Source organism: Hirundo rustica, chromosome 6, assembly GCF_015227805.2.
Source record: "Hirundo rustica isolate bHirRus1 chromosome 6, bHirRus1.pri.v3, whole genome shotgun sequence".
In the NCBI taxonomy this organism is placed as follows: domain Eukaryota; kingdom Metazoa; phylum Chordata; class Aves; order Passeriformes; family Hirundinidae; genus Hirundo; species Hirundo rustica.
The window spans coordinates 28601324-28625203 of NC_053455.1; the positions used below are offsets into that span (position 1 = coordinate 28601324).

Consider the following 23880-nt stretch of genomic DNA (forward strand, 5'->3'; position numbering starts at 1 on the left):
CTTGTTGAGCAGAATGCTTATACATGTTTTATTTGGTTTTTAAATGTATAAAATGTGAACCTTTACATTTACTATAAAAAACAGCATATCAGGTAAAAATATTAGAAAGTATAGTGTAGTTTGAATATTTATTATTAGATAATCTTCTTACTACATTGGAATCTTACCACAGAGTTGGAAGACAAAAAAAAAAAAAAAAAAAAAAAAAAAAAAAAAAAAAATCAGTACCCTGTAATAGTTCTGGATCTTAGAAACTGTACCTCAAGACAATACAAAATATCCACTCCTATGTGATATTTTGGCAATCTGACCTATGATGAGATTAAGTTACTGTCACAAATAAAACTGGATATAATTCACAGTAAGAGTTTTGTAACAGGCTTGATTATACTTGGAATATTGGTCTGTGGAAAGTAATGCTTTACTTCCAGTTTTGACATGCATTTGAATGGAATTTACGGAAGTTGTTACATTTTAAGATTGTCTACCAGGCATCACCTAAAATGCATTTTAATCTTGCTAATCAGATTGATGGAGTCAGTTGATGATTTCCTGTATTTTGCTGCAACAGAAGGCAATTCGATTTTTATCCATGAAGATTCTTAGCTATTGCTGAAACATATTGCTAAAAAAGAGAAAAAAAAAGTAGTTTGCATAAGTGGACCAGTATTTTCTACACCCATGGGATTTAATTTTTACAGTGAAGTAAGGGCAAAATATGTTTAAACCCCAAAGATAAGAGGCCTATTCTAACATAGTTTGTTCTTTTGACAAGACTTTGTATTTTTAAAATTTTATTTTTCAATAGGCATCAACAAGGATTTAGTTACATTATTAACAGATTCTCTATTAATTTTATATGAAATCAAGTTTTATTCTATAAAAAGCCTGAAAATTGTTAAAATTTGGGTTAATAGGTGGCGAAGTAGGATATTTGTGTTATCCTATTTTGAAAGTATCTTAGCAATTCAGAATGGCCACCACTTGAAATTATTTTCAAGGAAAATTCTGGGTGTTGTGTTTGTAAGAGATTTCTTGCTTAAAAAAGTCACTTCTTTCTCCAATGCAATACTGCTTTGAGCTGATCTTTAAGAACATTGTTCACTGTGAAACAGTGTTCCAGTGTTTGATATAAACAGAACTTTTGTCCATGGTGGCCTGTTTGATGAACTGGATTTTCTCCTTCTAACATGGTTTCAAGTGTGCCTTCTGCTAAAAAGCCTTCCATGCTATTCAGCAAGCAGAATCCACCTAGCCCTGGTGTCTTTCCCAGGGTGTGTTGGCACTGCGGTCACTGAAGTGTGAGCAATCATAAGGAGAGTTCATCACACAAAACCCCTTCAGTGCTGTGTAGACTGTTTAGGTAAAATTTAAATCACCTAGTCTGGGGATCGTTAGCAGCCCCATATCCTGTTCTCTCTGAGAGACAAAATTTATAGATCTAGAATATAAAACTGTTTCAGGGTTCCTCTGTGATGCCACAGCATGAAGAAATAAAAGTAGAATAAAGAAAACCCAAAAATGTTATGTTTGTGTTGTAATGCACCATACAATCATTACTGCACTATGATTGTCCTTTTCTTATAACTTGGCTTTTGCTTAAAAATAGGTTTTGCATGAGTGTCAGAAAATATATTATTTAATTTTTTTTTCCTGTTTATTATTTGAAGGCATCCATTGGGCTGACACCTCGTATATGTGAGGTATTTTTTTTTTTCTTCACTTGCTTTTGTTAAGCGGTTAGATTTTCTTAATGTATTTTAAATTTACATAAACTTCTCATTTGTGAAGGGCCTCTTTTCAAGGAAGAATGATTACTCAGATCAGATGGCATCGTGCAGGGTAAAGGTCAGGTAAGTGTGTCACTGTTTTGGACAACAATATGAAAGCTTTTAACAACATACTCCTGTCACTGAACAAAGTAAAGACTAGTTTATTTTGTTTCTGTTTTCTTAGAAAATAGTAGGGGAAAAGCACAGAGGAACGATGAGAAAGCATTGGACTTAGTTTTCCATCTAAGTATAGGTCTTCGGATTCTTGTCTGATCACTTTTATATAAACAGCTGAAATAAGAATGCAGTGAAAATTTACTTGCTTTGTTTAACTCCTAAATTGAGCCATAATCCTACATTCTGGCCTTATTCGTTGATCCCTTGGCCCTAATAAAGCATTGTGTTTGGAAATCTGGGGATTTGAGCCAACTAGTGCAAAAAATCTATGTAAGAGTCAGTTTGACTAAATATACCATTACTCCTTTTGGGTTTGATTTTTGTTGTTTTGTTTTGTTTTGGTGAGCGAATTTAACTTCCCTTTTTTTTTTAATTTCTTTTCAGTTTTCTTGAAATCTATAATGAGCGTGTCCGAGACTTGTTAAAGCAGTCAGACCGAAAGAAACCTTACACGCTTCGAGTTCGAGAGCACCCTGAAACAGGGCCTTATGTACAAGGTGAGAGTGGGGTTCACATTTAGCATCAGAACTGCAAATAAATGCGTGTCAGGGGTGTATGTACCTCTGCGTGTGACTGTGATTGCCTCTGCTCTTCAGTTGCCTCTGCTATTCTTTTCTCAAACGTTTTTCTTGTTGTATGACCACCTGTAGTACACTGAAAGCTCTGCCTCTGTTATCCTGCTGCCTGGGTATCCTGCACTGTCTGCCTTTCCAGCCACAGGTCATATGGGAGCCATATTATTTTTCTTTTTTTATTTTAAAGAAATATTAACTGAATCAAGAAATCTACCAACATTTGCTCTAAATGGGTTCTCCAGGCCGGTCTAAGCCTCCTTCATACCTGTTTCATACCTTGGCAGCAGAATATACATTTAAAAAAACCAAAAGGTAAATAAATTCAACTGTTTGATGTTGCAGGGCAGACTCTGAGAAGCAATTAAAATCTCACCCAAGTGAAAACCTAATAAGCTTCATTTTCAGTTGTCAGCTTTTTCAGCTGTCTTTCTTACTTTAGTTCTTGCCTTCTCTCTCATTTTTGTTTTACTTCCAGTTTATTTTCAGTTTTGATACAGCTTTAAGCTGCAGTTTGGCCTTTGGTATTTCATAAATTGATTGGCTGCTGGTGTAAAGTTTGCCAGCTACATTGCCATGTACCTGACCAACAGCTGACAAAAATCACATCTCAAAATCAGTGCACCAGTGTAAACTCATACAAAGTAGATTTATGGTGGAGATCAGAAAGAAGAGTGTTTTCCAAACTGGGGGTTTGTTTACAAAGTAAATGCATACATTTCCTTTTCTTCTTGCCTTACATCCAGTGGACAGAATTCCAGAGCAGCCTCTGGTACCACTGACTCTGCAACTGCTTGGCTGGCCACCAAGTGAGTAGTAATACCTAGGGGGTATGCACTTAGTACACAAAATGCACGTCACATAGAATTTTATGAATCCTGTCACATCAGAGCAAATAGTGATTTGTCCTGGCTTCTAAACAGACTCCTTGTCTGAATCATTCTCTTGCTCTCCCTGCTTGACTTTTCTCCCAGTTTTTTTTTTTTTTATTATGGCATTACACATAACATAGTTACCCTTCCTCCAGAGATTAAAGGAAGATGTGAGAACAGACAGAGTGACATGACTGTGCGATTGGATGGAGCCTGATGGAATGGAGCCCAGCTCTGACTCCTTGGACACCTGCTGTATTGGTCATAGTACATTGGTCATATATCTAACAACCTATTGGTCATGCATCTAACAGCCCACAGCTGTTACCAATTCCTCCTCTCAAAGTTTGAAATCTGCACTTGCAAAGTGTCGAACTTTTCATGGTTCTGTACACAAGGACCTATCAGACATTGTGGTCGTTTCAGATATGCTTTCCTAGCGCATCAGGAGACTTGGAAAATAACAGATGAATTGATGCTCTCATTAGTATGGCAAACATAATTCTTTGAAAAGCAGATTCATAGGCTTTGGCTTTTTCATAGATTCACAGATTGGGCTTTTATTGAGAGCTTTCCAAGATTCTCTTTCTACCTGCTTGTTATTGGAAAACTTCATTGTTGGTGGAGTTCAGTCACTAACTGTTTTCATTTAGCAGCTGCGCATTCACCGCACAAGAAAGGGTCTTGAAACAGCTTGCTTCCTTCCTTGTCAATTTCTTTTCTCAGGCCTTATATCTCCAGTGGTTCCTTGGCTGCATATAACGGTGTTTCCCTGTTTTAAAAGAAAATAAAGTTATAGCTTCTGCCAATGGGCTGGCTTGCCTTTTGTCACTGTTTTGTCTTCATCAAGAACCTTCCAGGCCAATTCTGCCACTTCTTTTTCAATTCTCTTGCGCCTTGTGTTGGTGTTGTTGTTGTTGTGAGGTTTGCTGGGGGGGAGGGTTGTTTGTTTGCTTCTATTGCGGATTTTTTGTTTTTTGGGGTTTTTTTAAGCCATTCTGAATAAGGATTTTTTCACTTTCTTGGAGCTAAAATTTTTGACTAGAGAAATTTTATGCTAGAGTTCTGAAATATGCCAATAAATTTCCCAGTTGATTAGATTTTGTAAACGAAAAGGAAAACATAATGGCAAAAGATTACCCTAAATAATGTTTGCCACTTTTGGCCATGTTTGTACATTCAGTTTGAATAATTTATTTTAGATTATTCATTCCTTCTGTATGTCATGACAGCCTCAAAATAGAATTGTGTTAACGCCTGTAAGAAAAACTTAATTTTCAATGGTAAGCATGATTCATGTTTTTTTAAAATAACTGATCACATGCATGAGAAATTAAATATTTTCTCTGCTGAAGACACCACGGGGTGCAATTAGGTGCTGTTGTGAGACCACATGAAGTGAAGTAATTTCAGGGTGATGAGTCAGTGGTTTAGGGCAAGAGATAAGAGTTCTTTTTTTTTTTTTTTAGACGTGTATACAAATATATATTAATAAATTTGCCTATGCAGTATGCAATTGAGAACTGTGACAGTTTGCTTTACTTGAGACAGCCCTACTGGCTATTGAGAAAAGGGTCTGACAAAGTGTGATGGAACTGCATTCATTAGCTCACATCAAAAATAAGCAGCAGTGACTTGAATGCAAGTTTGAAGTATAGGCAGCTTGATTTTAATAAGATCAAATTCAAGAAAGCCTCTTGTGAAGAGGTTCAACACTGGCACAAGAAGCCCTTCTCAACTGCACTAATGTATTGCTGCAATCAAAAACTGCTGAGCTCTGTAATGAGGGTTTTCTATGAAGTATGAAGTAATCTTTGGCAATTTTATGTGTAGTCTCTCCGTGCGGGATCAGAGTGCAAGAATAATATTTCCAATAGCTTGACAGCTGAGATCAAAATTATCAGCAAGTTTATTAGGAGAGCTTGCTTTGTGTTTCACTTCCAGGCAATTTATTGTGTGGGAGAAAGGAAATTGGTGAACTTCAGCAAAGCTCAGAAATTTTCCTTTGTTTTCCATAGATCAAGCAAGTTAAGGACTGGCATCTGCATTTGCATCATATTTCTTGCAAGCAGTCAGCAATTTTCAGGTTTGCTGACTCTTATCGGGAGCTTCTCAGTGTACATTAGTTTTAGTTGTGTGTTTTATGTCAATGACATCTGGAGTACAGTTAGCTGTGGATGAAGATTAGAGAGAGGGGAAAATCAGAAAACGTAATCCCTTTGAGGATGCTGAGATGCTCTGGGCAATGCATTTTCCATTTGCAGGTCCAGTCAGAAAGTCCCAGCTCTGAACACTAAGTATTTTAAATGTTTTCCAACCCATCCTTTCTTCAGTAAAGGCTGAGAGATTGTAGCCTTTAAAATGCTGAAAGTGTTTCAGTGCTTTGGATTGGAATAGTTTCAAACTTCTCCCTCACAGATGGTTGCACTGTTAAGGAATCAGCCTCTCTTAAATCAGGAAATGATGCAATCTATTTTATTACTCTGAGACAGATTTCTAGGGGAGATCCTTTCTTAGTCCAAGGCAGATTTCTAGAGGAGCAAGTGGTTTTGATCTTTCTATGGGATTTGAAAATAACCTTTCTTTTTCTGGCAGCCAATAGAACACCTCATCATTTCTTTTCAAGCAACATTTAAAATATTTAATTACCTTATTAAAAAGCTAACTGTTTTAAATTCTCTGCTAGATTCACAATTCCAGTGCTTAGGGAAATGTAGGCAGGTAAGAATTTCTTCCATGCTTCCTTTTTATAATGGTATTTTTATTCAGTTAAATAAGACCCTGAAAAGGGGTCTGGGAAAACAATGTATGATAGTTTCCATATTCTGAGCTTTGAAGATCCCAGTGTGGCTGGAAAAATAATGGGCCTCTTTCTCAAATGGAAAATGTGATGACGTCTGGAATTAATGTGTTGTAAAGAGACTCTAGAGAGCAGAAGAAATACTTTTATTTGAAAATCATCCTATACTTTGTGTGTGTGCAAGTGTTCACACACACACACACTGCAGTTAGGGTTTTTTTAAAGTATGTGTGATCCAAAAACCTTTTTTTTCTTTATATGTATCAGTTACTAAAGGTCTGAAGTAAAATCCTTTCTTTGTCTTAGGTTTTGCTTTCATTTAGAGTTAAGCAAGCTGCTATAATGAAAGGATAGACTCTAACAATATCAGAACTACCTATTTCAGTCTTGTTGAATTTCATATCAATCTTGACTTACATGCTGGGGGTAGACAAATTATTTGATCCAAATAAATCAATTTTTTTTTCATTACTTTCCCTTCCTTCACCCACCCTTTTGTGGTCTGTAGTACAACAATCCAAACCTAAACCTGCGGAGAGAGAGGAAGTTGCCCTGGATTGCAGCTGTGAGATAAAACATTCTGCACAGGCGCGTTTTGCTAGCTGTGGTATAACAAAGACTTGCTTCCCAACTCAGGTGTTTTTTAAGGGGTCACTGCAGCACAAATGATAAATCATCCTCGGCGACAAGGCATATTAAGCTGGCTTTATGGGGAATACAAGCCTGTTGAGGATGATTTTGTGCGTGTGCTGGAATGTGCATTTTGCCGGGAGCGGGCAGTGCCTCAGCACAGCCGCACACCGCCCTCCACTGGGGCGCTCTTGCTCATGACCACCCCTCCAGCACAGCAGGCTCTCATTTCTTTAGGGGCTTTTCCCCTCCTTAAAAATAGAACCAAATGTAGAGAACAAACAAGTAAAAACCAACCAAAAACAAACTGCAAGGAGAAGACAAGAAAAGGCCGGATGATTCATATCATTATTTGGGGAGATCCTTCAAGAAGCCCTCAGAGGAGAAAAGTGCTTGAAGATTCCCAAGTGCAGGCTAAAGCCTATTTAACTAAGTGATAAATATTCACAGGGGTTGGTTCCTAGTTAATTTAGTTGCATTGAGCAGAGCCATCATGCAGAGGCAATAGTCAAAATCTTTTTTATAGGATCCGTACCCAAGTAGAAGCAGTGACATAGCTGGAAATTTATTATGGATTTAGCGTTATACTTTTTTTTAAGTACCAATGTTGTGCAGATAAAAAAGGTCTGATCTTTGAAGGTATGAGAAGTTTTTTATATTAATGTCATCACATCCAAAGGATGAACTAGATTTTTTTGCTTTATTTTTTTAAAAGATGCAATAATTGTGTTTTTTAATAAAATTTACTCTAGTTGAGAGACTGCATGTATAATAGACTGTCATCTCAGCAGAACATCCTTATTCTCCTGATGTTGGGTAAATTGTTGGAGAAACTGAATGAAACCTCCTGAGAAAGCTAAATATTTAATTCTTCTTGAATCTTTGGCAGGTTTGACTCAACATTTAGTTACGGACTACAAGCAAGTTGTTAAACTTCTGGAAGAAGGAATAGCTAAAAGGTATTTTCCATAACAAGCCAGCTCCATCTGTACTTAACTCTTTGTTCACTGTGTGCTGATTTCATTGATGGTTATTTTACTGACTTGGTTGCCAGTGCTTTGTGATGACAGGATGTCAGAGTTAGTGATCCTGCACATGACACACACATGAGATGTTACCTATCATCATATTGTCCAGACCAAGAGCTACAAGCACTCATTAAGTTATTTCCTCAAAACTGATCTTATGCTGGCTTACCCACGAAATTCCTCCATCTGTCTGTGATAAAAAATGCAAGCCAAGAAAACATTTTACTATAAACAGACATCTGTTTTTCCCCTTCACTTGCTCATGATTCTTTAGACTGGACAGCTTTCAACTCACTTCGTCATATAATTCAGCGATTTTAAACTGCTGAAAATATAATGTATAGTTTTTATTTTCTTAAAGTATTTGGTTTACAATTACTTGGTCTTATTTCTATAACTTCCTAGTCCAAATTGTGTGTTTGCTGTCAGTGAACTGTGGGATTTGGAACACTGGTGAAGCCAATGACTTTGGCTCTCGTTAGTTAAGACACTTTTTGACAAGAAGCCTTGAATATCTTTCTTTACAGGTGCCATTACAGTAATGGAAAAGAGTTATATTTGAAAGGGTCCTCCAAATCCTAATCACAGTTCCAAGATTGATATGAAGTCTCATCATAAGAGTAGTCAAGGTTTTAGAATAACAGTGATTCTGGCAAGTAAATAAGAAGTGAGCTGCATTATCAAAAAACCCCCCATAGAATATACATCAGGATTAAGCTTTGTTGTTTCTGCATGTAACAATTAATAGATGCAGCTTTATGGTAAAAAGAGACTATGTCAGTAGAACAAAATTCTGGGTGAATGCATGGGTTACATGGGTTGTGAGTAATTGAGATGTGAACTTGCTCTGTAACTACCTTATGTATTGTTGGAGGGGAGGAGTACTGACACTTCCTCCTCCAAGTCTTGGAGCACTATCTTTTTCTCATTTATTTTATAAACTTTGGTGCTGTGCCCTTAAGTTCTCTGCCCACTGTAGGGCTGTTTTCTGTCTTCTGCCCTTTACCTAGTTGTTTGTCTTCCTCCTCCAGCTTCTGGAGACTAGTTGGTGTTCTCCTGCTACCTCAACTTTGGCTTACTCGTAATCACGATCTGCTCAGCTGCCTGTAGCTTTTGGCAGTGGCCACTCACATGTCTGTGAGTGGAGGAGGTCTAGGAAGCAGAGAACAGGGAGGAGAGTGCTGGCTTTGCCCTCATGCCCTGGGCGCTCAGCAGCGTGCACACAGCTGCAGTTCTCTGCTCTCTAGTGCAACTGGTCTCTGCAGTGCTCTGACAGCTGGGTTTGTAACAAAAGCATGGTACCGCAGTCCTTTTCTGCACTACTAAAATCACCTGCTGTTGTTGAGAGCAGGCTTGGTAAAACTGATGATGAAGGCTGCACATATAGCTGATACTCGAGCCAAGCTCAAAGGAGAAAAATGTGTGTCCTTGCTTTTGCTCTGGACAAAATCCTGCTTTCTTTGGGTTTTTCTAATTAAAACAACAATAAAGAAAGTAGAATTTCCAGAAATCTGCATTACTGAGGCAATGGGAGAGTGCTGCTGCTCCTCCTTCCGTGAGCAGTTCCTGCTTGCCAGAGTGCACTGGGTCAGCATGAGAGACATTTGACCGCTCTGTCCATGGCAGAGTCAAGCAAGCTCCACACAGGGAATTCCAGCCTTCATTTAGCACTCACATGCATGGACTGGTTAGTCCCACCAGACTCCCCTAGCAGTGTAAAAGAGCTGTATCAGGGTAAAGGAACCCCAGAAGTGGTGTATGAAGGATTTTGAACCCTTTGGAAATGCCAGGGGATAAAAATGGGGACAAATGGAGAAGATGTGCTGGGCTTGTACTCTCTTAGTGGGGATGAGCTGTTTGATGCTGTTGCTGGCTGTACTTCTCTGCTGTGTTCCATGCTTATGCCACCCCTTATACCTCTGCTTTTATGGCTGCTTTAAGATATCTCCTCAGAGTGCTGCTGATAGGAAAAAACACCTCTAATTGATCCTCAGTTTTCACCCTTCCATGTTCTCTGCCAAACACTCAGGGATCAGATCCAAGAATGCAGCCTGCCATATTCTCCAAGTTTCACATTTTTCATTTATCTGCTGTATTTGTTGATTATGATTTCTGTGAGTACAGGGAAGTAACCCTTTGTAATTGAATGGTTCGTTCTTCTTTCTAGAATCACAGCAGCTACGCATATTCACAATGCCAGCAGCAGATCCCATGCTATCTTCACCATCCACTACACTCAGGTTAGCTAAAAATAACCCAACTTCCTCTGCACTTTCAAAAGCATTGTTCACTGGTTTGTGCATTGTTTACTTGGCACTATTTTGTGCTGTTTGTAGTAACGGTGGAAACTGTTACTGATTTCCTTTGGATCACACTGCAGATGTGTTGAGTGTTTATTGAAGCATTCTGTTCCTTTGTGCAAGCTTATAGTCAGAAGTGATGCCAAAACCTCACTTTTAAAAGAAATGTTTTCAGTTCTAATCAGCCCTTTGAAATGCAATAATCCCTCTCAGAGGCTGTGAAAATTACCTGTGAATATGTTTGAGGTTATGTTTTATCACATTAGTTTAGGATTCTTAATTGAAGTACAGCATTAGTTTACACCAAAATTTTCTATCTGTCCAGCTTTTTAGATGTGCTCATCTCTTTAGCATTTGGCATCCAGTACTCTCCCTGAGACAATGCAGCCTTTTTCTGGAGGAATTACATCCTTCCCTGGCAGGGAAGTCGTTCAGTGATCCAATAGACCTTTTCTGTCTCACGCTTCTAACATCCTGCAATCACAGAACATTTTGCGATATTTTTCCTTAGTTTCACAAAAGACCTTTGGAATACATTAGCGGAAAATAACTCTGTAAGGTCTACAAGAAAGCTTTTCACAGTCTCTAGGCAGTAAAGGGTTTTTTGAGAGGAAATTGGCATAAAAAGGTAGTTTCTCTGTGGGGTGAGAAAGCTGTTGAGTTAGTGGTTTGAGCATAATCAGAGGGTCAAGGTCACAAACAAAGGCAGTGAGACAGTCATTTGTACAACTCAACTTCAAACAAAAGAGTACATCAATTTTATTTTCATTAATTAATTAAGGAGAATAATATTCCTTATTGATGTTTTTTTCTTCAGGCTATATTGGAGAACAATCTTCCCTCTGAAATTGTAAGCAAGATCAACTTAGTGGACCTAGCAGGCAGGTAATAATATACTGATGGGCAAAGAGGTAATTTTCTCTGAAGATGCTGGCAGCACTGTCTTAAAAGATGAAGTTTAATATTTTAAAATTTCATTGAACTAACGGTAAGCCTGACTTTCTTGTAATGTTACAGGGAATATTAAGATAATATGTCTTTGTCAATAGTTCTTCTGTGCTGGGTATTGGTTTTCACTGGGGAAGGGAATTCCAGGGTCCTCAGAACCAGTACTGTGCTTGTTGCATGCGTTTAAGGTAATTCCATTCAGCTCTGTATTATTAAGTGGCTTTTCCGGTAGCTTTTGCTGGAATTACTAAATCTGAGCTTGAAAAGAGGGGTGGGGAAAAGGGAATGTGTTCCCCATGGCTGCCTAGCATGGATAGGAGAAAATAGTTATATCTCACTGTTTATGTTGTTCATACTTCAAAAGTTCCTAAGTCTCTGATCTTTGCTGTGCATTTCGGTGAGGAACATGTGGTTGTGGTGGATTTGACAGGAAACAGAAAGATGGGAGTTGTGCTGAAGAATTATAGAGCAGTTATAGAAAAAGACATCTGTTTTCTCGAGAACGTAAATTACCATGCACGTATGGTCATGTGGCATTGAGGGAGCATAGAGTCTTTTGTACTGAGCCAGTCTACCCTTGTGGAGTTGTGAAATGTATGTTGTTTTTTTAAAAATCAGAACCACTATGATTGGGTTGCCCAGTTCAAACTTGAGTTGATGTTTTGGTGGGTCTTCAACAGTATCTTGCACCAACAGCCTTTGCTCATGGTTGTTTGGACTTTCCGAAATAGAGGACAATATAAAATATTTGAAATATATGGGGTTTTTAATAGCAAAGCTCATAATTTCTGTTTTCTTGCATTGCTTGAAAATACATAAAGTTTTCATCTTGACTGTATGTTAATAATTAGGCATTTTTTGTTTATTTTGCATTGCCTTTTTCATGCTTGCTTGCTACAGTGAAAGAGCTGATCCCAGTTACTGTAAAGATAGAATTACTGAAGGTGCCAATATTAACAAGTCATTAGTTACACTTGGAATCGTCATATCCACTTTAGGTAAGCACATTAGTTCTTTATATTGAGGGGTGGTGATAAAAGCATATGACTCACTGACTGTGTGTTGAGTGTATTTATTTATTTGCATCTACATCAAAAAAGCTCAACAGAGCAGCTGTGTTGTGTCTTCATAAACTGTGATGACATCTAAGAAAATCAAGTATCCATGACAGAAAAGAAATAACCCCTTTCCTGAGCTCTGTGGTATTTCTCCCCCAGCACAAAACTCTCAGCTGTTCAGCAGCTGCCAGAGCATTAACACCATCACAAGCGAAGGGGAGAGCAGCCGTGTGGACAGCCCTCCCTCGGGCAGCAGCAGCGGGACCAGGCGGCCGGCTTACATCCCCTACCGTGACTCCGTCCTCACCTGGCTGCTGAAGGACAGTCTGGGCGGCAACTCCAAAACCATTATGATTGCCAGTGAGTTTGGCTTCTGGTAATTGTTTCATGTTTTGCACTACACTGTGCCTTTAATGTACACCTCTACTGCAGTGAGAAAACAGATATAACACTTAGAATCTGTCCTTGTAAAGGTTTTCATAAATACTTCATAGAACACTCAAGGAAATGAAAATGCATGCTGATTGTGCATGAAATTATGTTTAAGAGTCTTACCAAGGTCATAGCTTTGATTTTAGGTGATTCATTCAGTTATAAATACAATCTGGAGAATACATTCTCTGTGACTTTAATGAAATAACCCTAGGGTTATTTTTTGTTTTATCTTTTAAAGAAGCAAGACTAAAAAAAAAAACCAAAAACAAAAAACCAAAACCAAACAAACCTCTTCGAAAAAATGATGGGTTAAATTGGATGCTTTTTAAAATTGTGTCTTTTTTTTCCTCTCTGTAGCTATCTCACCTGCCAGCTCCAGCTACAACGAGACCATGAGTACCTTGAGATATGCTGCAAATGCAAAAAATATTATTAACAAGCCCAGAGTAAATGAGGTGAGAGGCCTTGAGTTCTGCCTAAGGTAGCCTATGCAGTCACAATTTGTTTTCTTCTCAGTAAACAAAATAATGAAGCCTTTAAATATATGGGAATAATTCTGGCCACAGAACCCGATCTTCATTCATTGCCTGTTCTCGGAATGAGCTCTGACTTTATGACAGATTTGTTTGTTTGATTATGCATAGGCCCTTCACAGGCTGCACAAGTTAAAAGATGGCAGAGTATTAAGGAGAGAGTCAGGTGCTGCACTGAAGGCCTGATTTCTATTGCTGCCCCTGCTGTCCCATTCTTGTTCAATGCAAGATGTTCAGATGCTTAAGACAAATTTTTAGTGTGTGCTTTTTTTCTCATTTTCCACCCTTACACTCAGTCCACATTTATCAAATGTGAAAAACGTAAACTCTCTCAATCAAAGACATAGTGTAAAAACAGATACTATAGTCAGAAGAACCAGTATTGAAAATAATTCATGGGGAAGTGCATCATTCTGTCTTTTCAGCAAAATTCAAGCAGCACATACTGATCCAGATCTACACTAAAATATGCTAGAAACATAAAACTCCAGAATTTCTGCTCTGTAACTGAGCATTCTTGACCTGGAATTCTGCATGAAGGCTCCCCTTACACGTGATCATATAAGTTAAGGACTGAATCACAGTGCATCCTTTTAAGGAATATACAGTGAATTTGGTTTTTTTAAAAGTCTTGATTCCAGCCATTTCCTAATATTTAATCCATTGACTTTACAGTTTTAGTAGTATTCTTTTGTGATTTGGCTTGAGTGTTTCAAGATTTTATTTTGTAAATGAAAGGATAGAATCTTAGAGTTGTGCTTCATTATTTGCTTTCCTAACAATACTCTGTTAAATTTGGGCGGAAGGAAACCCTTCTAATCCTAGGTTTCCCAAATTTAATTTGCATTTTTATTACCAGGGGCTATAAGTAGTTTTCAGACATCAGTAGTAGGAGCAATTGTGTGCTTGGTTTTGCCAGCAGCAGTTCTCAGCTCTGTGGCAGGCTAAAGTCACATGAACACTCTTGGGTAAGCCACTTGTCACACACAGCCTCTCAGCCTCCCAACTTCTGTACCCATCTCTCTCTTCCCCAGCCCATGCTAGACCCTTGACCCCAGGCCTTGAGTCTTCTTCCCCTCACTGCAAATTGACCTGGCAGCCCAGAGAAAGGTGATTCTTGACTCGAGTTTGTCTGAAATGTCTGTAAAAGCTGTTTTCCAGAAACTGCCAGTGCAGAAATGCTTACTCTGAAAGTGAGATAAATGCCTGCACACCAAGCAGACAGGAAATTCTTTATGTATCAGCTGTAAGGGCTTTTAATACCATCCTGGATGACATTGAGACTTTGTCCCCTCTAATCAGATTTTATATACTGGCGTTAAGCAACAGCATCTTTCTGATGTAGGGTAACTATTTTGAAGGTAAATCCTTAGAAGTAGTGATGTACCCATCTCGTCACGATGGGAACAAATGCTATGGCAGGTCTCTGTTCAGAAGAGAGAAGGAAAAAAGTTTGTAGTAGAAGAGAATCTATCAAAGATGAGAACCACCAGTCCCTAGGCAGTACATCTCAGGGGCCTGGCAGAGTGAAGCAAGGAGTACTGCTGTCAGTTTGCCTATTCTCCTCTCTTCCTGGCTGTTGGAATATCTCCACATTGATTTCTTTACCTAGGGTTTTTTTAAGACTGATTTTTCCAACAGTCTGTGTCTCAATGTTTCAGGATGCAAATGTGAAACTGATCAGAGAACTGAGAGAAGAAATTGATAGGTTGAAAACTATGTTGATGAGCTTTGAACTGGTATGTAGCAACCCTTCCCTGCTGGAGCTTTTTTGTTATTTTAGGTAGCTTACTTTCATTTCATCTGTTTGTCTTTCCATGTTTATTGTAACTGGAGACAAATGACACTGTTCTCTGCGTAGTTTCATAGTTATTATAAGGTTACCTGCTTTTCTGTCACTTCTCCTCTTTCTGTCACTGTATTGATGAACCTGAAATATAAGTAGTCATGTAATGATTCAAATGGATTTCCTTGCCTTTCATAGAGTTATTTGGTTTAACTGCCCAGCAATACCATGAGATAGAAATATTTTACTTTTAAGGGTATGGAAACTTCAAGAGATTAACTGATTCACACTTCCTGCATGCTCTCTCCCCACAAAAGAGTTGTGAATATCTGTGAGCCCTCACAGTACAGTTGACATTCCTGGTGGTTTGTCTGTTGGAATAATAATGCTGTCTTGGTTTTCCAAGCCATGGAGAGAATGTTTCAGTGAGAGAGACAGAAACTACACTTCAGGATTTATTTACACAGCACTATCTCTCAGTTATTGCTTTTTCACCAGCTCTTTATGCCAAAAATTGCATGCCATATCTAGAGAGACGTAGGCCAGATGCCAGAAGGCAGCATGTGTATTTTGTCTTTCTTTCTCTTGACTTCATTGCCTTGAAATGCTGGAGAGTGAAAGAACATGCCTGCCAGTTGTGAATAAGAAAACTAACATGTAGATCTTGGTGGCTGTCGTTTGTGCAGAGAAATTCCAGTCCCTCTTGGAGTGATGACAGGGATGGCAATCTGACTGAGCTGGTGCTTCAGAATGAAATGAAGGTGTGTATGATTTACTTGATGCTATAGCCATCTCCTGCTCCACTAGGCCAGGGGGATAGCATTGCTGTAGTTGTGAAACAGCAGTGAGAACTCTTTTGTCTGAATCCTTTCCTTTTTGCTCTGCAGATGAAGGAAACTGCCGTCCTTAATTCATATTGAGTGTACTCTACCGGTTTGTGACAAAAGTCTCGTGTCCTTAATGGGACACAGTCCATTGTGCATCACTAAGCCTGCACAATCTTCCTCTTGTTTGAAAGCTCTCTCAATATATCACAGCAATTCATTATACACAATCTCCCTTCTAACATAAACTCCAATTTATTCAAATGAAATTTCTGTACAATTACCAAAATTACTGAGAAGGTTTGATCACTGCTGACCAGGAAAGGTTTTGCAGACTTTAAGTTTCGCCCAAAGACAGGCAAAATAATTTGTTAGCATGATCAAAAAGAAAAAATATCCCACTTAGTAAGTGAAACAGTTCTCTCTCCTCTTCTTTAAGATTGAGCAATTGACCAAAGACTGGACAAGTAAGTGGACAGACAGGAAAGCCATCATGGAAGAATACAGCGTGGACATCAACAAGGAAAAAGCTGGAGTAACAATAGATTCTAATTTACCTCATCTAATGGCCATGGATGATGATATCCTCAGCACGGGAGTGGTGCTGTACCATCTCAGGGTGAGATATGGTCACTTGTCTTATTTTACCCTTTAATTTGAAAATATTTGGAATATTGGTTTTCTTTGGAAATGAAGGGTGGTTAGGTTGACATTACAACCACAGCTGTCAAAACATGAAGGCTGCAGATCACAAGACATAATGGGGGGTAAAAGCAGAAAATAATTGGAAACTGAGAAGGAGAAGAATTCATATATGAATATAATTTGACCTCTTACGAATGTGTGTGCAAAGTATTTGATACTGTATTACAAGCAAAGCAAAATATTTAAATTAGCCCACAAAGCATGAGGGCAGTTATGTGTTTGAATATGTGGAAACATAAAGGATGGTGCTTAAAGTATTTCAGAGACCAAATTTTATTATGCATTTGTATACTTTAGACTGGAATATTTCTATATGTATAGATAAAAGTAAGGCTTAAGAAACAAAAGCTGACTTTGACAATTACTTCAATACATTGCTTTTAACCCTATGAGAGATGTAGCATGATGGTTAATTACTTGTGACACTGCTTGAGTGGCTATTTTTGAAGATCATGTAGAAATCCTGTAGAAATCCTCATAGATGCTGTTTTGTTGTACAGCTGCTAATTTCAGGCAAGGTTTTCACTACGAAACTTTTATAGGTTTTCACTAAGAAACTTTTACAGTGTTGTATGTATATTACTGCACGTTATGACATATGATGTGCATGGCTGGGTCAGATAGTTTTAGGAGTTTTCTGGTTTTTGATATGGCAAGTACTAGGCCAGACTTCAACATTTTTAATGTTTTTTAAATGAATGGAAATTACTGAAATATTGATGCTGCTTAATGTGAAAGGAATGTTGGATGGGCACTTCTACAGAGGTGCACTCATTGCCAAAACTTATGTTAAATATGGTTGAAAATCATGTATCTGTCTATTAATAAAAAAATCTTTATCTAGATTTTGTGGTAATTGCCAGTTTAAGGACAAAGGATTTTTTATTCCTCTTAAAAATGACAACAAATAGTTAAAACAGAAATCTTTCTGTTCTTCTATCATGTTGAAAGAGAAACTTAACTACTTTTTCTCGTGCCAACACAAAGAAATGGGACCAGGTACCAAGGAAATTGTACCAATTTTTTAGGGACCGAGTATTTATGACTAGGTGCTGATCAACATGCAACTTCATCTACTCAACCCTACATTAAATATTTATTGAAAGCAACTGCTACTACTTAAATGTTTTTCTGTTATGTGCCATTGGGGAAAGAGGAAATACTTTCCCAAACTGATTTTGACAACACCTAATTTAAATATATTCATTTTAATGGCATAACCTGGTTTGAGGGGTCACCTTCTGAAGTCATTAATGATTCTGTCGCGCTAACATCTTTGCCCCTTCTGTCTTTGCTTCTAGATGCTGCCTTTTCTTTTCTTTGTGCTTTACATCTTTTAGTCTCTGGTGTCTGTTACCTTCATCTGAACAGCAAGAAGGTAAAGCATGAGTGGTTCCTTACAAATTAGGGCTTCACCATATAACAGCTCTTTACATTGTACTTCTAGAGAGGTCACAGCAGCAGTTTTCAGATCATGCAAAATAAGTATTATGTTACTCTTTTACTCCCCTGATATTTCATAGTATTAATTGCACTAATCAATGCTGTGCCTCTGCCTAATTTTCTGGCTTTCATTAATAAAAGATGTATGTTTTCTTGTGATTTAGCTGACCTTTTTTGCATAGCTTAAAAATCTGCAATTTTTTAATTGTTTCAGTAAAAAGTGCATTTCATAAATGGAAGTTGGAGTACTTCCGGAAGTGAAGGGGCAAAGCAATCTTATTCTTTATGGTTCTGTAATATACCTTAGGAATTCTACCCCTAGTGAGGGGACAGGGCCAGAAGAGGTAACAATGTAAAAACACTTCAAGGGATGTGGAGATGACCTGTGGCATGCTCAGGTCAGGTTGTGCGGTCCTTTTATCTGTAACATCTTTCCCTTTTTCAGGTGGAAAACTCGATATTAAATTTGGAAAGAGTATAAATATTACAATTATTAGCTCAATAATAGCATTTAAAAAATGAAATCAGCATGGTCCTGGGATATGGTTATTTTTGTTTTCTTTTCTCAAGATGAGTTGGTTTGCTTGTATCATATTTGTACCCTTGGTCTCACTTGCAATTTTTAGTTGAATTTAAACTTACCCAGAATCACTCCACTGACTGGAATGCTGTTGAATTTCCTGAGCTAATACTGCCAATACACTTTTCTGAATTAAATTGTATTACCAGAGAGTTATTTCAGCAGCTTGGAAAAAGTTTCATTTGGCATTACAATAATTATTTCATTGCAAAAGAAGAGGATAATTGATAGTGAAGAAGATAATTGATAAAGAAAACTTCTAGGAGTTGGTTTGCTTCTCTCTGTATAAAGTACATGTTGCTAATTCACTTGGTTGAGTGACACGAGCCAAAGGCCATATGGACAGTAAATTTTCTAGAAGTTGTGGCCAACCCAGGTGAATATTTTGCAGTTGAGTCTGCTGAATGTTAAACTGAGATGTAACTTGCTTCAAAGCAGAGGCACAATCCAGCCTTCAGCCTCCCCAGCAGTCTCAGCAGGGCTCATGCCTGAGGGATCTGTTAGTTGGTTCAGACAGCTGAGCTCCGTGAGGAGCATTGCGATAACCTTTCCTTTCTGTCCGGTGCACAAACCCACTGTGATTTACCCAGAGTTACCCAGAACTGGGGCACCTTGAAATAGTGCATAGCTTCTGTTTCCCCAGTCTTCAGGCTTCCAGTTACTACTTCTTGATTGATCTTTAAATCTAGGCTTTACAATATGCTTGGAACAGAGAGCGTATTGCATTTGTTCTAATTTAAATGCAAAATCACATTGTTTACTGCCCGTAATTAATTTTAATATAACTGGAAGGTTTGCCACTAAAGTAATTTTAGAATGTATTTACCAGTCACTTTATCATAACCAATTACAGTGTCTCTTTAGAACTGGGAAATTATCTTGCTTTGTTTTCCTAAGAAAAAGCATAGAATTGGTAATGGAAAATAATAGACAGATGGTAAATTAATTGGCCTTTTTTTGGCAGGTTTTTTTTTCATATGGTATTGTGTAAATGACTCTTTTTTATTGGTATTTGAAGGCAACCATAAAACTACTGTCTCACTTCCATCGCTGACCTATAATATGTTTGGGTCTTCTTGTTTTGGAGACTTTTTGTTCCTAGGTTGTTCTTTTCTTTGAAGTTACTGAATCTTCAGGTTTGGGAACTTGCCCATGTCCCATGAGCACCAGGAAGACTTTTCATAAATGTCATTTAAGTTTCAGAAACAAGTTCTTCTTTAGTAGTTCGATTGAAGAGTTCATCATTTATGACAAAGTGCCCTTACAGAATTAGTAATTCTGTTACTTTTAAATGTGAAAAGCCTGGTTAACTGAATAATCATTTTGCAGCTTCTTTCTTTCTACATGGATATTTACTAAAATAATTATCTCAATTCTGAAAACACCAAGTCTCACTGTAAAATTTCAAAGCATCAGGATGCACATTAGTATTGAAAATAATGAGCACAGTCCAAACATCATCCATTGAGGGTTTCTTTTTCTACTGGAGTCGTAGAAGCTGACATAGATGCAGGATGAAGAGTAATTGCAATGCTAAGGTGGACAGTGGGCTGAAATATTACGAGTAGACAGCGTTTACCTCAAACAATTAGGTCATTCAAAGTCAATTTGAGTGTTTTCCTAAAATGATGCACCAAGGCTTTTTAAAGTAGTAAATATAATCTCTTTTCCTTAACCAAGTTTTAAATTAATTCTTTTCTTGTTTTAGGAAGGAACAACCAAAATTGGAAGAAGTGACTCAGACCAAGATCAAGACATAGGTAAGAGAATGATATTACAACTTATTATGTCATCTGCTTAGGTCAAGAAAAAGGGTTTACATTTGTCATGTGTAATAGCTAGGTAGTGTTTCTATTTGTCTGCTTCAATAAGGTAAGTAGAGTGATTCATTATTAATGTTTGCTAAAATATATAATTATTTTTTGTTTAAGAGGCCAAAAAGTCAGTGGACTTGACCTAATTGAGATCTCTACAGAACTTTATTCTCACTTGTAGAATGCTACACTAGAGATTAAAAATATCATCCTCTTACATCCAAATTCTCAGATGTTCTATCCTGAACTAGTAGCACAAGTAATCACAAGATATTGAAAATGCTTTCCAACTCTACTGGTTCAGAATATTTTAGATATAAAGTCCAAATTATTCAAAATATGTCTTATTTAATTTAGTTTCTGCTTTTAATTTTAGCAGTCCATCTCAGGAGCTAGATACTATGATAGAGAATTGAAACTTTACACTGAAATTGGAAAATTTGTGGAATCTCAGCTTTGGTTAAGTTCTGCTAAGCCTGGTTGTGTTTGATTATTTTCTGCCAGTAGAATAGTGAATTATAAACAATAAGTGCCATTATTCTTTGAGAAAATTCAGCATAATTGAAGAATACGTACATCAGCTTACAAATCAGAAAATGATACGTAGTTTTCCAGTACCAGAAATAAAGAAACATTCTCACTACTTTCAGTGGTAATTTTCAATATTTTCAATAGTAATTTTTTCCTGTGATTAAGTATTTACTGGCAGTATTTAATCTCCTTGTTTTGCACGTGACATGGTTCTCTGGGGTATGAAGTATGCATCATGTCAAACAGTTTGTGTTACTCCATTCTGAGGGCAAACCCACCGCCTTCACCAGGTGAGATAAATCTCTACGCTGTAGTTTTGCAGGGACAGTGGATTGAAAGGAATCACTGTTTGATAGACAACCACTGCGGGATTGTGACACTGCGGCCGGTCCCGGGCGCGCGCTGCTCTGTGAATGGATGTGAAGTGTCTGGATCCTGTCGCCTGTCGCAAGGTCAGGTTTGTTCTTTCTGTGAATGAATGAATGAATGCTGCATTATGGTCGCCTTATCACTGCCGTTTAGATCTAGACTTTATGGAAGCTGCCAGCTCCACAAAGTTTGATCCACAGCTAGAGCTGGGACAAATAAATGAAGAACTCCATGGAAGTAATATAAAAACATTGGTGGCAGTATTCTGCCTCATTTAGGCAACAATCTTTAGGTTTCTGAAAAGGGAAGATGTGTAGTCAAAGACACTGTTGTGGAAAGTAGTGGAGACTGGCTCCAAACCAGCTGGCCACTGGAAGGGTTTTTTGGCAATTATGGTTGAAAGAACCTTCAGCTTTTTCACAGTGTATTTCAGTGGAAGCTGGTAGCCACTAAGTCATAGGCTATGATGAATGAATTCAGATTAAATGGATTTGGCTTCCATATTTTTGGTCCTTTAAAGTAACAGTCCAGCTTCTGGGAACTTGCAGTGATCTAGATTCTTAAAAATGTAGGGTTAAAAACAGTGGGTTGGTTGTGGTGTGAAGTCATGCAGGCCTTTAATATGAATAGGGAATTTACAATTATGTCTAGTCTGCAGAGATCTCCAAGATTAGTTTGCTTGGATGCTGTCATTACAGATAGGTAACTGCCATTCCATAGTGGCAAATTTTAAAAATAGTTCTCTGTTCTGTGATTTACATAAAGCTGTTTAGATTTTTTTCTGACTATTCTATAGTAGTTTGATAAATTATGTCTCTGTAAATTATGTCTTCACAGGGGCCCTTATTGTCCTTGGCAAATCTCATAAGTTTAGATTCAATCACCCAGCAGAAGCTGCTATCTTAAGGCTAAGAAGATCAGTAAGTTCTAAAACTGTTTTTCTCTCCTATTTTTTCTTTTTTTCCTATTTTTTTCTTCTTAAAAGTCAGCCTGATAAAGATAATATTTCATCTCATCATTGTAATCACTTGCTTCATTTCCTCCATCTAATGGTCTGTAATGACACTAAACCGTTTGTGGGAGGACACTAGCACTTCCTTCAGATGTGCTTAGTGAAAGATGATGCAGATCCCTTGAATAATTTAGTGTTTCCTATTTCTAGTCATGACTACACTAGGATTGAAACAAAAAAGGCAGAATGCTGCAGTGAAAAGACCAGTCAAGAATCTTTCCACATTCGATAAGTTTCTGAGTTATCTTCCTTTGTCATTTTACTCTCTTGAATGAAGCATACTAGAAGAAATGGAAAATTTATGGAATTAAGTACTTAAGTATTGTTGACTCTGAAAGCACTTAATTGTTACGTACATCAGAAATAGATAAAATATTTCTTGGTAGGTTAAGGAACTAATTACTGTAAGATATTATTTTCTTAGCTAGTTCAATAATGTTTAGGAAATTAGGTAATTCTTAAAATGACTAACAGATATAACTAAAAACCTAACTTAAAAAATATTTTTTCTCATTTAGGAGTTAACCATATTATCAACTGATATTGGCAAGGGACTACCTTTTAAAATGGATTTTCATTTATTAACATTTTATACTTTCCACTCTTCCGTTCTTTTGTACTCACTTTGAGATAAGGGGCTTAACTTCTGTTTGTTTTCGTTCTTAATTTCTTGATTAATGAAACACGCAGTACATTCAAAGAGAGCTGCAAAAAGAGATGTACTCAGTAACAAACACTTAGCAATTTTGCTAATTATCAAAGACTAAGCAGAAGTGTGAGATTATACTCACATGAGAGGTATTATGCAGCCTTGCACACAATAGTTAACAGTGACAGTATCAATGATACCTTGGAAGTTCCTGGGTTGCTGTGTTTTTTTTTAATTCCTGTCCCATGTTGTGTGCTTTTTGTAGATTAATGAAACCCCACCTGCTCTGAGTTGTGGAGCTTTGGATTGGCTCAATTTGGATGGAAGTTGCATCAATTCTCCACGCTACATCCTTTCTTCTCTCTACAAGTAAGTGTAAAACTAAGAAAAAAAATAACTGAACAAACAATTTCTCTTGTGGGATGATGTCTGAAATAAGGGACTTGGTTCAGACAAAAGAAAACTGTATACAGAGTAAGCCCCATCACATTTTTAAGTAGTCAAATAAAAATATCAGAGAAAATACATCGGCCAGCCAACTAATACAGAGCATTAAGATATACAAGCAACAATCCTGCAAAATCATTTATATATGCTCAGTTAAGAAAATGCCTCAGATGAGACTGTCAGCCTTAATTTAGTTCACTTGGACATCTGCTTTACAGCTAATCTATAATTTTGACAATATTATTGCTTCAATGTACAGAATGGCCTTTTCAGGATATGATTTAGCCAAGGTAATTATTACCGATTGACTTCCACTGCTGATTTGTTGTGGAAATCAGGTTTGCTCATAAATTCCCTTTAGTTTCAGTCCTCATTGATCTCTTCATCTCAGAAAGCCAGTGTAATTCCTTGGTTGTTTGTTTTTTAACTGAGCAGTAAATAAGGCACGTACTGCTTTCCGGCGTTGAAGATCTGCTCATACTCAGTTTTTAGCGTATGCTTTTATAGCAGAGATTTTATGAAATGGGAAGGATTGGTGTGATGAGCACAGTGATTGACATGTATCCGGAAAATGAATTATGTTCTGTGTTTCAGT

At 37.5% G+C, this 23880-nt stretch overlaps 1 protein-coding gene across 7 annotated transcripts in view; it reads left to right on the forward strand.

Moving 5' to 3' along the window:
- The window catches only part of STARD9 (StAR related lipid transfer domain containing 9), a 97985-nt gene that overhangs the window by 39970 nt on the left and 34135 nt on the right, over positions 1-23880 (forward strand). For 6 of the 7 annotated variants that reach the window (XR_009207920.1, XR_005701289.2, XM_040066790.2 and 3 more), the window contains exons 5-20: positions 1671-1703; positions 1792-1853; positions 2334-2446; positions 7713-7782; positions 10019-10091; positions 10969-11036; positions 12000-12097; positions 12317-12517; positions 12950-13047; positions 14787-14864; positions 15598-15672; positions 16175-16354; positions 20172-20223; positions 21123-21260; positions 22015-22097; positions 23104-23207. Coding sequence is in view for 5 of the 7 variants with exons in the window: in XM_040066790.2 (XP_039922724.1) it covers positions 1671-1703; positions 1792-1853; positions 2334-2446; positions 7713-7782; positions 10019-10091; positions 10969-11036; positions 12000-12097; positions 12317-12517; positions 12950-13047; positions 14787-14864; positions 15598-15672; positions 16175-16354; positions 20172-20223; positions 21123-21260; positions 22015-22097; positions 23104-23207 (1526 nt within the window). In the remaining 2 variants the exon portion in view is untranslated. Of the gene's footprint in view, positions 1-1670; positions 1704-1791; positions 1854-2333; positions 2447-7712; positions 7783-10018; positions 10092-10968; positions 11037-11999; positions 12098-12316; positions 12518-12949; positions 13048-14786; positions 14865-15597; positions 15673-16174; positions 16355-20171; positions 20224-21122; positions 21261-22014; positions 22098-23103; positions 23208-23880 lie in introns of those variants that run through there. The other variant, XM_058420905.1, reaches the window with a different exon arrangement.